Source organism: Fundulus heteroclitus, chromosome 10, assembly GCF_011125445.2.
Source record: "Fundulus heteroclitus isolate FHET01 chromosome 10, MU-UCD_Fhet_4.1, whole genome shotgun sequence".
NCBI lineage: Eukaryota > Metazoa > Chordata > Actinopteri > Cyprinodontiformes > Fundulidae > Fundulus > Fundulus heteroclitus.
In genome coordinates this window covers 25,303,953-25,317,618 of record NC_046370.1, presented here as the reverse complement: position 1 = coordinate 25,317,618, position 13,666 = coordinate 25,303,953, and the positions used below count along the sequence as shown (strand labels likewise).

The 13,666-nt window shown below is 41.2% G+C and overlaps 1 protein-coding gene and 1 long non-coding RNA gene across 3 annotated transcripts; one reads left to right on the top strand and one right to left on the bottom strand.

Annotated features, from left to right (window-relative positions):
* The first annotated feature begins 771 nt into the window (after nucleotides 1-771).
* On the top strand, nucleotides 772-1,032 carry LOC118564391. The gene is made up of 2 exons (XR_004931832.1): nucleotides 772-943; nucleotides 984-1,032. It is a non-coding gene; the product is annotated as an uncharacterized LOC118564391 (long non-coding RNA).
* Nucleotides 1,033-1,377: 345 nt separating this feature from the next.
* Nucleotides 1,378-12,987, bottom strand: nrbf2b (nuclear receptor binding factor 2b). Of its 2 annotated transcripts, XM_012876276.3 has the most exons (4): nucleotides 12,724-12,987; nucleotides 11,312-11,396; nucleotides 3,941-3,981; nucleotides 1,378-2,740 (listed from the first exon to the last, which is right to left on the bottom strand). In XM_012876276.3, the coding sequence occupies exons 1-4, from the start codon at nucleotides 12,751-12,753 to the stop codon at nucleotides 2,051-2,053; spliced, it is 846 nt and encodes a 281-aa protein (XP_012731730.1). In that variant the 5' UTR covers nucleotides 12,754-12,987; the 3' UTR covers nucleotides 1,378-2,050. The 2 variants fall into 2 exon arrangements, with proteins under 2 accessions (XP_012731730.1, XP_035998272.1); XM_036142379.1 differs by lacking the exon at nucleotides 3,941-3,981.
* Between the last annotated feature and the right edge of the window lie 679 nt (nucleotides 12,988-13,666).

Sequence of the window (13,666 nt, the reverse complement as noted above, 5' to 3'; positions counted from 1 at the left end):
AGCATTGAGCTCCAGGTTGTTCTCCCTGCACCAGGTCGCCAGATGGTCAGCCTCCCCCCTGTAGGCGGACTCGTCACCATCAGAGATGAGTCCCATGAGAGTGGTGTCGTCCGCGAACTTCAAGAGCTTGACAGACTGATGGCTGGAGGTGCAGCTGTTGGTGTACAGGGAGAAGAGGAGAGGAGAAAGAACACACCCCCTGGGGCCTCTGGCACCCCTGGGGGCCAGAGGCCCCAGGGGTGCCCCGCCCCGGCGGCAGGGGCCCCGGCCGCCCCCCAGGGGGCCAGGCCCTGCGAAGCCACTGCCGGGAATGGGCCCGCGCCCACCCGGGAACCCGCCCCAAACCCGAGGACCGTCAACGCGCCAGAGGGCCAAGGCGCCCGCCAAAGCAGCGGAGGAGGGCAGGACGTGGGGGGATGGGCTCCGCACCTATCGGAGACTTGAGATGTTCTTGGGAGAGGGAGCGGACCGGACCCGAACCTGGGGAAAAAAAAAAAAAAAAACCTCATTCACACCATCCCTCCCTTGTGCCCCACTCGCCACACACAGACACAAAAAAAAAATGTTTTGGGTTTCCTTCCTGCTTCTCTGGATAGTTTGCTAGAAATTTGGCCCATTTCTGACAGAACGGGTGCAACTGAATCAGGTTTGTAGGCCACCTGACTCTCTCTCTCACCCACATCTTTTTATCTCTGCCCACAAACAATCTCTGGGACTAAGAACAGGACTTTGTGGCGATCACTCCAAACTTTGTCACTCCAAAATATGACTTTGTTGTCCTTAAGCCACTCTATGGTGCTACGCTAAGGGACTTTGTCCATTTGGGTCCACGCTTTAACGTCCTGGCTGATGTCTTCAGATGTAGCTTTAATATTTCTACATAATGACATCTATTTTGTGAAGTGCACCAGTCTCTTGCGAAGTATTCACCAATCTTCTAAAGGTGAAAACGATTATGTGCCACATACTGTGTAGAGGTTAAGGATTTGGTGGCCAAACAATTGCAAAGCTACAAAACTTTAAGGAACATAATAAGAAAAAATAAAGATTTATCATTGCAACCCTTACCAGTGTCTTGAAGCACCGTAATAGTCTAAAATAGTTTCTAATAACTAAACACAACTTCAGTGCTGGAATTAATACATAGGTTTCTCAAGACAACCCCAACTATAAGACCCAGAGGTTCAATGTGGCAATCAGCTGGTCAGAACCTGCAGTCAATTAATTCTTTGTTAATGCTTGGAAAGGTTCCGAAGGCACCATGAGAACATATTAGTAGTGTTAAAGCTTAGCGTATGCCATTAGGGGGTATCTAATCTATGACCCACATTATATTAAAAAGCTCAGGAGGTACAAATCAGGGGGCCCACACACAAATGATAATTAAAACCTTTAATTTGTCTGCTACATTGATAGAAAAATGCAGCAATGTTGATTTTAAGCGACCAGCATCAATGTGCTCTACTGCAGCTCATTTACTCTGTATCTTTATCTGTGTGAGATGGTCTCCAGAATTTGTGGAGTGAGGTGGTTGGGGGTGTGAGTGAGCAGATCAAATGCAGGACCTAGATCATGCAGAATGATGGAGGGGAACATAAAGGTAACCTGAAGTTGTTTGCTTTCTTTCTGCGTTCTCTCCACCTGCTGGAATTAACATACGGTAAAGCATTACCATATGTTAATTTGATCCGATCATCACTGACAAACAGGAGCATATATCATTGCCTGGGTAAGTTAATAGTGTGGTGAGTTAGTGTATATTCTTGCTGATGTTTTAACCAATATTATTTCAAAGGAATTAAGTCTTGTTTTATAATTGTGCTTAATTTTTAATCCCATAATCAACAAAATCTGATTTCCAATCCAGTTGAACATGCTGCTGTGTGTGATTGGTGTGGTGGAGCTGCTAGGTTAGGACTGTCTCCTGCACAACTGACACGTCTGTCCTATACATTTAGCAGAAATATGATCAGCATCCCACATCAGGCCTGCAGGGTAATTGCTTGATGGTAGTGAGTGGGTGAGGCTGAGCATTCACTTCATTGGGTCGTCACAGTTTATCCCTATCCAGCAGTTCCTGCAGTTCGTTCTTGATGTCATCTAGCAGCTCCAGGGGAGGCAGGTCATCCAGGCACAGATCCTCCTGAGCTGGCATTTCCAATGGTGGCAGTTGAGGGATAGCAATACCCTTGCTCTTCCCAGTGTTCTTCCCTTCCTGCCCACTCCCCGTTCCCATGGCACCACCTGCATGTGGGAGGACCCAGAGCTCTGAACGCTCCACAAAGTCTGCGGCCTCAGATTGCAGCCGGGCGTTCTCCAGGTGTAGACGCTCGTTGTCAGCTAAAAGCCGCTGATTTTCATTCATCAGGTGGTCTACCAGGCGCCGCAGGTCCTTGATGGTGGTCTGCTGCTCTTCTAGGCGAGTTTTATCATCCTTTGTGGTTTTAGACCCAGGGCATGGTGAAGTCAAGGGCTGACAGGGTCCAGTCTGCCGAGTTTGAAACTGGTAAAGTAAGGTGTCATACTCTCGCTCACCGACTCCTCCGCTTAGTTTTGCAGGGAGTCTGGCAGATCCGTGAGTTAAGGGCTGGCTAGAAGACTGAGTCTTGGTTATGGGGTGCAGCATGAGGCCAGATCTTGCCTTCGTTGCCTCACGTCGAACTTCTCTCTTCCAGCGCTCCTGGATCAGCTGCTGCTGTTTGATATGGTTGTCCCGCTGAAGTTCCATGGACAGACGAGCCTACAGAAACCAAACCAAACATTAGCTACGACCCTCACCCTGAATTCTAACTCTCAATTCCAAGCCAAAGGAAATACAGTCACATCTATTTATAACAAGACCAATTTAACAATATTTTTTTAAGAAAAGTTGTTTTTGGGATTTTGTTGAGTAAAACATGTATTACTACTCTAGAATTGCACTACACATGGTAGCAGCTTGGTGGCGTAGCTCTGCTATCATCCATTCTGATGTAACTTTTTCAAAAACTTATATTCCTCTTTTTCCTGGTGGAGCTATTGCTTCTATTGGACAAATATTTCCTCTGGTTTTGTAAACTCTGCAGCTGGAAGGATTCTTATTTATATTGTTTTACTTCTGGACAGTTATGATGCATAACTATAGCAACAAGGTGTTTTCTCTTATACAATCGGGAGCAGCTGATTAACATCTCAAAAGCACAAATGAAACCTCAACCACAGCCCCAGATGCCAGATGAGTTGAAAAGGAGGCACTATGGACAAAGAGCAGGCACAAAGAGGAGAGAGAGGAGGAGGACGTTCAATCCATCTTTTCCATCGATCATCAGCAACTAGATATCTTTGGCGAACAAAATTAACTTTAGGCACAAACAAGAACCTGGCCAGAGTATAAGATTTAATGATATAGTATAGATTAAATGATTTCATCTTAAAGTCGATCATGAGGTGAAAAATTAAAACAATGATACAAAAAGGGCTTTAGACACTTGTCAAACCTGAAAGCATCACTTTCGTATCCAGAGCTTAGACCTATTCCACCAGATGAAGTTGGGCCAATAGTGATGAGAGAGACTTTACTTTGAAAAGACTGAGAGCTAATAGAAAAGAGGTGACACTTGTTTAGTTTTTTTTTTTTTTTTACAAGAAATAAAGAAAATGACAGAAACCTCATCACCTCACCTCTGTGAATAAACATCAAATGTTGGGATTTAGCAGTCTGCTTACAGCATCTCTGCAGAACATGCTGTAGAAAACGGTTGCTACGGACTGGCTGAGGATGGAAACTGAGGACAAGTCCACACTAGCATGAATCTAGCCATAACCCTTCACTGATGCTAAATTGAGATCAGAAATGAAAGAGTACTGATACAAAGCGGCTTTATCCAACAGTAAAGCATCAGACCTGGGGAAGGGTTTAGCACTGAAACCCATGGCAGGCATGACATGCTCACGTTCTCACCTGCTCACATTCTGTTGACTTCATTGCTTCTGTGAGAAGATCTAAAAGAGACAGTGACAGTGATTCAGTAACATGGTGGAGGGAATTTCACATAAGTACCATAACTATTATAGGAAATGACATAAATTGTCTAAAACTTGCAAAGAATTGTACAACTGTGTTGTGAATTTATCATTTTATTCATTTATTTTCTCACTCCGTTGTGTTTTGATCTGGAGCCCGTCCTGCATTTCAATCCGCCAGAGATGGACAGTAAAAGAGGACGTTTTACACGCAGGACTTCCTCTCTCCACATCAACAGTCTAGTGGAGCCATACCTGCTCCAGTCACTGAACACCGCTGTATATAGCAGCACTCTGCTCTGCTATATACAGCGCTCTCAACATTAACTGACCAAGTCTGAGTTAGCCATGGAAACGGAATAGTTGGAAAACTAAATCACCTTTAAGTTAATATGAATTTATACATTTTAAACGGAGTTCAATGTTATTTTTAGGATGGAAATGAGCCAATGGCTACATCTGGTTCCTGTTCTTGTATGGTCCTGAATAGATAAACTTCAACTCAAATCTCTGTTAAAGGTTTTGTGGGAATAGTTTTAAACAATAACCTCCAGATAATTGGCAGGTGAACGTCACATGAATAACCAAAGCAGGGTTGGTGTTACATTTGGCATTTGAAGAGTGTGAAATTAAGATCAAATAACCCAGAGGACGGCCAGTGGGGTATCAGTCTCTGTGTAAACTACAATTAACTCAGTTTTCACAAAATATTTCAAGACTGGATTAAGGCGTCTTCTCTGTGTGCTTTGAGAAAGGACTGAAAAGGTGGTGGTGGGGGGGGGGGGGGGGTAGGGGGCAGCCTGCCTCTGTTACACCCCTGATTCACCAAGTGAAGTAGTCACGGCGCTACAGCTGACCAGTATAGGGTGAAGGGTTAAGTGATGTGATGAGGGGATCATCTATGGTTTGTGTGAGCAGCCGCTGGCAGGATTTAAAAGTATAAACAAGACTAGGAAATAGTTTCCAACATCAAACAGTGAGAAGGTGAGGACAGAATTTAAATTTGAAGTATTTCCTCAGCCTACAAGATGATTGTTGCACTGAGTTCTTTCACTTCTCATGCTTTGTCTTTATTTCTGAAAACTTTTAGCGGTACGGGAAGTCACTGTCTCTATTTGGAATTTATGATTGACCAGAGGATCTCAGAGGCAGCTTGTCTTAGCGGACTTATTGCTGACAAGTTTTCTGAATGAGCAAAGTGTTTATAGGAAAGACCACAAAAGGCGGGAGGCCCCAAGAAATCGGCAGCACCTCACAACGCCTCCAGGAGAGAAAATTTTGAAATACATTTTCGGTGCACAGAATCGGTCCTTGTCACTGTTCACTGTGTTTTAGATCCATTCTTTTATATCAGGTGCAGCAACATGACAATAACTCAAATCTGCAGGACAGTGGATCTTGAGATCCAAGGTTGGCGACCGCTGCTCCATCTTAATCCCATGTGCTGAAGGGACTCTCATGCTCACCCTTCTCTTTCACAGTGCATCAGTTTGCTGCAGTTCAGTGAGCAGCAGCATGCTCACTGAACTGCAGAAAAATCATATGCTTTGTGTTCAATTATTAAGCAAGTTGTTTTTAAGGCTGAATTCTAATTTTTGAACAGCTACAAAGCTCTCAGTCCATCCAGAATGTTTCTAAACCTCAAACCTGAGTAGACAGTAAACTTGAGCTCTGTGCTTTCTTAGCAGGACATCTGTGTGGGAACAGCTTTTGGTTGTTAATACACAATCATTAGGCAACTAAATGAGAAATAGAAACATCCCCATTTCACTTTCAATTTTATCTGTTAAAGTGAGAAAAATAAAACAACTCAACATTTCCAAATAACAAAAAAACAAACAACAAAAATCAGTGAGCCATCCAACAGTCAAGCTTAATGTCAGGTTGCTCTGATGATGCTCTGCGTTTTCTGTAGCAGAGACCAAAGACTGTCCAAAGAGGTGGACTTTTGTTCTCCCCAGAAAGTTCCCCATTTAACAGAACAGACAGAAGAAAGACCAGTTCATGCAATGGCTTCTGCACATAACTTAATTAGGGAGTCAACAGTCAGACCACAGAGGGGAACTGAAAGTGTTGTGGTGGATCATTAGGTTCAGGTAAGAAAACGGCTACTTTTACAGCAGTTTTTACTTTTATGTGTCCTGTGTAAGTACAAAATGTCTATCAACAGCCACAGATCACATTAAATAACCACTCTCTCCAAACCTTCTTTCTGAATTAAGTTCAATTCAATTAAATTTTATTTATATAGCACCAATTCATGAAGCATGTCATCTCGAGGCACTTTACAAAGTCAAATCAATCATATTACACAGATTGGTCAAATATTTCGTATATAAGGTAACCAGTTGATTGCTTCAAAGTCCCGGCAAGCAGCATTCACTCCTGGAGAAGCGTAGAGCTACAGGGAGAGTCGTCTGCATTGTTCATGGCTTTGCAGCAATCCCTCATACTGAGCAAGCATGAAGCGACAGTGGAAAGAAAAACCACCCATTAGCGGGAAGGAAAAACCTCCAGCAGAACCGGGCTCAGTATGAACGGTCATCTGCCTCGACCGACTGGGGTTACAGAAGACAGAGCAGAGACACAACAAGAGAGACAAAAAAAGCACAGAAGCACACATTGATACAGTAATCTGTTCTACATTAGATGGTAGTAGCGGGTGAGCCGTCTTCTCTGGATGATGTCACAGCTAACAGAACGTCAGACCATTCTACTTTTAGAGACTCTAGGAACCACCAGCAGACCTGCAGTCTAAGAGCGAAGTGCTCTGTTAGGAACATACGGGGTAATCAGAGCTCTGATATATGATGGAGCTTGATTATTAAGGGCTTTATACGTTAGAAGAAGAATTTTAAATTCTATTCTTTATTTAACAGGAAACCAGTGAAGGGAAGCTAAAATTGGAGAAATATGATCCCTCTTGTTGATTTTCATCAGAACTCTTGCTGCAGCATTTTGGATCAGCTGAAGACTTTGAACTGCATTTTGTGGACTTTCTGATAGCAAAGAATTACAATAGTCCAGCCTTGAAGTAACAAATGCATAGACTAGTTTTTTCAGCATCACCTCTGGACAGAATGTTTCTAATTTTGGCGATATTCCTGAGGTGAAAAAAGGAAGCTCTGGAAACCTGATTAATATGGGATTTAAATTACATGTCTTGGTCGAAAATAACACCAAGATTTTTTACTTTATTACCAGAGGCCAAGTTAATGCCATCTAGATTAAGTGATTGATTAAGAAGTTTAATTTTTGAGGACTCTGGTCCAAAGATTACAACGTCTGTCTTGTCAGAATTTAAATGCAGGAAATTTAAAGTCATCCAGCTTTTGATGTCATCAAGACATGACTGCAGTCAAAGTAATTGATTGGATTCATCAGGATTTATGGACAAATATAGCTGAGTGTCATCAGCATAACAGTGGAAATTAATCCCATGCTGTCTGATAATTTTGCCAATCGGAAGCATATATATAGTAAAGAGAATTGGTCCAAGGACTGAACCCTGTGGTACTCCACAGGTGACCCTAGAGTTTGAAGAAGATTTATTATTAACATGAACAAATTGGAATCTGTCTGACAGATAAGATTTAAACCAGCCTAATGCTTTCCCCTTAATCCCTACAGTATGCTCAAGTCTTACCACAATAAATAACTTTTTTTCCTCTGTGTCTGAGCCAAACAAAAAGGAGACAGATTGTAGCTGCTGTCTGATTCAATTAGTATCTTAACTTATTGTCGGTATTAGACCTCCCACATTAGATGGCACGTTTGATTCACAAGGAGCAGAATTGCAAAGGAACAAAATAAAAGAGGTACAAAATGACCTTCAGCTGGCAGTGACAAAAAAGCCAGAGGTGGTTTATTTGTGGGGGACTGCTTGGATATAAAGACACAGAGCCAGATTAAAACCACTTTATGTGCTACTTGGTGATGCGCGCACCACTCAGCAAAACACACTGCAAAAAGAGAATGAAAAATAAGTAAACTTGTCTTGAAATGGGTGTATTTGCCCTTGATTTGAGCAGGTAAATAATATTATTTGCCAATGGAATGAGAATTTTTATCCCTAAAAAGAGTTTATTAGATATACTGCCCTTGAAATGAGATGATGGAGATTAGTTGTTCCAGTTCTAAGTGCAAAAATCTTATTCCATTGGCAAATAGTCTTATTTACCTGCTCAAATCAAGGAAAATTACTTTCATTTCAAGAAAATATTTCTTATTTTTATTGCACCAGAACTGCAACCGTCTGAATTTCAAAAGAGTGACTGGTGAGAAAGTGACGCAGAAACTGTGGAGTGGAGAGGACATTTAGCTTCAACCTAAATCCACATATTGGACCTTTCAGGAGCTGTTTTCCATAACTGTATAGCTCGTTAAGGTGGGCTAATCTTGTTACACGTTTGTTGGGAGGATCCTGGGCCTATGCACATCAGAGTAACAATGTTGCTGAGAACCACAATAGAAATAGCTAATTCTACCCGAATGATTTTCCAATTTTGTTTGCTGAAATCAGATTTTTTTTTGCTATGTTATTCTTAAATGCCACCATCATACTGCTGTCTGAAGGGTTCAAGACCGCAAAGCAACCCACATGCGCAGATAACAGGAGGAGACGTCTGTTTATGGAAGTAATGCTGAATGTAATTGTTTCTAGAAGTGTTCAATAAAGTTTAGTTTAAAATAAAAATTAAAAAGAAATTTAAAAAAAAATGTGGATACCGGCCAGCATCTCTCCTCTTTTTTTTTTTTTTTTTTAGAAAGCTGTTGACCAATGGGAGATGACAATATTTAGACCACATCATAACAAGACCAAGTAAGGTAAGAAGAAAGCAGCACAGCTCTTAACAACGGTCTATTATGAAGTGCTAACTGCTACTGCTGTGTGTGGATGTCTAGTTGGAGACAGGATAAAATGTGACATGACCGTTCAGGCAGTGGACGCTTTGAAAAAAAATCCGATATGTATGCAAATTAGTACCCCATATGGAAGTGGCACCAATCAAATATGAAAAGATCGGAATTGTGAAACAGTGAGATATGGGTCGCATATGAGCAACAAAGATTGGATTTGGGTCACATTTCCCTGCAGTGTGACCATAGTCCATGGGTTAAAGCAAAAATAATCAGTTTGACTGAAATTTTTCTCGAGTCAGCTCATATATTCCCGGAACCGTGGACATAATGCCACGTTAGTTCCCTCACTTCAGAACCTTGGCGTCATCCTGGACAGCCCTCTCCATCATCTCCTTCACTTTCCACATCCATAACATCACCTAGTTAACTTTCATATTTGCAGCATCAAGTTCTTCCTTCACACTTTTGCCAAAATGGTCCACTTCACAGTTTCAGCTCCCTTCCCTCCATAAACTACAACTAGTACAAAAGACAGCAGCTTGCATCATTACATCATCTACTTCACACCTGAACATTAACTCCACTGTCACATTTAGTATAAATTAATCCTATGACCATACACTGTTAACCACAACCTGGATAATGCAGGACACAAAACCTACACTATAATCTCATACATTTTAGTTTAACACTTGGCACATTACAATAATCAGTCTCTGCTTTGCTCGTTATTGCTCAACCATTAATTATCACAGCTCATGAGTTTATAAAAAGGCTTTATTTAGCTTTTTTGAAGTTTAATAAAACTGTTAAATTTTAGCCCAGTGACTGGAGACTGGAGCCCACAACCCCCACGACCCTGTGTGACGTCGAGCTGCGTTTCCCCATCAGATACGGCTTGACGTCACACCTGTAGGTGTAGAAAATCGATGAAGGGTGGGATGTTAAATGTTTAAGAAGTTTAATAAAATTGCTCAAGGTTTCCCAGAAAAAACAAAACTTGCTTTTAAATATGAATATTTTTAATTAGCAAAATGTTATTTATGTATTTCGTAAAGTTAAATATTGTTGAAGGTAATCTTGGCTGCAGTACTGTCTTTCTGGCAGGTGTTTTAGGGTGGGAGTAAAATGAGTCCATAGATCCACAGACAGGAGGCTTTTTCAGCGGTTTTTCTTCGAGTTTAAATAAAACGTAACAGCGAATCATGAGGAGGTCCCTGGTTGGTCGCTGTATTTATCTGCTAAATTGCTGGAAGCCAGTGAATAAACGTTGACAGGTAACGTGGCCACAGGTGGAAATAATTAATTAATTAATTAACTGCAGGAGCAGCGACAGACTGCTTACCGATGGAAGTTGTTGTCAGATGGTCAATCCGCTCCACTTCCTGACTTGCTGGTATGCATAAATTCAAAGAAAACATTTGATCACCGCTACTGTCATTCATGCATCTGTGGCCAGTTTCAGATGCCCTTTCAAAAGTTAGAATGATTGAGCACCGATAAAGCTCAGACTGGCAGATGTCCGCTTTGCAAAGACCCGCCCTACTCTCTTTCTGATTGGCTAATGTCCCGGTTCTGCCAGGTTTCATTGGTTGAGAGGAGTTTCAGTTTAAAACCTTGACTAAAAAGTGTAGATGGAACAATTTGCGCTCATTTTCCAAATTACGGAAATCCGTCACAGCGACAGAGAACTTTAACCCCTGCCATAGTCTTAGTGTCATGGAATTTCAGTTTTTGTTGCCAGCGGTCATTTGACTCTGTGGTGGATTAAACCAAGACCAGGCTCACTACAGAGCAGTATAAATTCCTCCACATGGTGCCGGTTTGTTAAGTGTCCAAGCTTTCATACCAGTTTTCCTGACTTCCTCCTCCTGGAGATATTACACTTTATAGCTTTAATTCATGAACTCAGATTGGAGCTGGACACCTTGCTGCCACTTCTTTCCTCTTGGCTGTTCATTGTGTTTTGCACAGAGGGCTGAGTTTGCTGTTGAAAACGTCACGTCGTCAGTCTCCGTCAAATTTCAGCAGCAACCCTCTTTTTTACATGTTTTTTGGTTTTGTTCAGGAAACTGAATACATGTTGTGAGCTAAAAGCCAGAACATACCTGAAAAGGAAAAGTTGTAAAAATATTATTAAAGCCCCTTTAAAAACTTGATTAAACTAAACCCAAGTTAATGATGAGAGTGAATATTACAAATAAAGATTAAATAATCAGAAAAAGAGCTTCCAATTATTAGTAAAATAATGAAACATCAAAGCAACAAAAAACAGGTAGCGTTGTGTTTTAATCGGTCCAGTAAGTGTGTCGATGGTTTAGAGGGCCGGCTAAGTGATGTCTTCGCAGATGTGCGCAACTGCAGCCGAATAAATGACAGACAAGGCAACACAGAAATGTTGCCGTTCTTAAAAACCCTGAAGCGTAACAAATGCAGAGGAGCATACCTGCTGCTTTTCCATGGCAGGAAATGGCCTCTTCATGCTTCCCAGCGGCTACCAAACGCTCTGCCTTTCTGCACTGCTGATGGGCCTGAGTGGAGGCAGATACGCCACATGTAAACTTGCATGTACATCATAGAGAGAACAGACATGCAACATAAAACATCTAGGTCACCTGCGACATAGGCAATAATCAGGAGGATTCCAAATGATCAGTTTTAGTTTTGGGCACCATAAACTCAGATGTGATCAAGAGAAATAATGTGTGTATGCCTTGGAATCACCCCTTCACATATAAAACGGTATTCATGCTATAGCTACATAATAACTCAATGCACTTTTAAAAGAATTCTCGAGCAGCAAAAAAAACCCTGCAGCTCTAATTAATTTGACAATGATTTAAAAAGAAGAATTATACATCAGATTATCTTCAGTTAACCAAGTCATAACCTTCTCCTGCACTGAAGGAGAGCCACAACAGTGACCCTGAAAGGGTTTCATGATCATTCCCAGACATGAGTCCTGCTTCATGAGACCCCCACTTGCTCGTAACGGATCGATGGAGCCGGATACGTCCCACGACGATGTTCTCGCATGACACATTATGGCTGGCAGAACATAAAAAGGAGCTGTGCATTTTTATGCTTTCCTGTATTTTATTTTGCTATATTTGACACAGGCGACAGCAACAGGCTAATCTGGATCTGACCGCAGAATGGAAGCCTGGCCAAAACATGATGATGACTGGTTCAGCTGTGGGACGTTGACTCAGCAAATAACTGCAAGAAAAACTCAACTAGTTTTAATATATCAAACATGAATAGTTGCCGAATGTTTTATCAACACGGCATAAAAACTAGCACAGTTCTTGTGGATTTTTTGTAATATTAACTATTTTTCCCCGTTGTCATCTACTGCAAAAGAGAAAGCTAAAGGTGGAAGAAATCCCCAAAGCACCAATCAATCACCCCCCATCAGGCATCGCCTCTCATAAACTCTGACAGAGACCTAAACTCTGATAGAGACCCAGACCCTGATGATCGGAGGCATAATGTCCTGTTTTTTTTTTTTTTCCCTCTGTCGCTGCCTGCTCTGAGTAAAAGTCGCTTCATGCAACACAACAACCATCGGTGAGTGGCAACTGACTGAGGGAATGCTGGACTCAAGGACAGATGTCACCCTGGCTATAGTGCACAGAAATAGCTAGTAGCAACCATTAGAATTCAAACCACAATAGTCGAACCAACAAGACAACAATAAAAAAAGCATAAGCAGAACATCGGACCCACCAGGCAAGCGTCGCCATTGTTTTCTGAGACGTCAACAGAACAAGCTTTAACTGAATTACTGGTCAGTAGAATTAGCACTAGCACCATGCTAATACAGCCTGTTATTGCCACATCAAGACGGGACCTTACCAGGTTCAGAGGACTGTCCACGACCTCCATGGTGTCGGTTAGTCAAAGGTTTTCTCTACCTGAACTGGCTCTCTGAGCTTCGGGGACTGTCATTCGCTCAGCACCAACATCTATAAAATGTATAATAAATACAAAGAAGACGATTACTGTCGAGAAAGCTGTTGCCTTCGTAGCACCCAGAACTACAGCAAAACGTCGTGACGCAACAACTACTCAGGACGTGACACCCGATGCGCATGTGCACCTCAGCAACAGAACAGACGGTGGCGTTCAAAGACATATATATATATATATATATAGATAAAGTAATATATTATATATATAGATTATATAAATATATTATATTATATATATATATATATATATATATATATATATATATATATAGTATTGTATATATTATATATATATATACTCCACTATACAGAATATATATATATATTATATATATTATATATATATATATTATACTACTATATATATATATATATATATATATATTGGAAGCAAGAGAGAGAGATTTATGTGTGTATAATTTGTGTGTATATTAGATTAGTATGTAACTGCAAAATATGTAAGTGCTTGTACATTTTTCATCCAGTTTGACTTCAGTTTAAATAGTTTTGGTTCTGAATAAATATGTGTAATCTGTCTGAAAGGTCACGATCATTGTGAACATATGATTAAAATGAGATCTGAGCTGCCTCCTATTCATTTTGACAGCAGCTGTCTGATCTGTGGTCTGACCCAAGATGGCCGCCCTGTAGGCACGTACAATGGGGCGTCTACGTATATGATGTCTATCATAGATATCCATAATAATTAATATGGATATCTATGATGTCTATGGCACGATCCGTACCATCAGCTCATTTGCGCGTGCGCGAACAGAATAACTTCCGGTGGGAAATATTTCGTTTTTTCTTACTTTTTTATTCTTTTG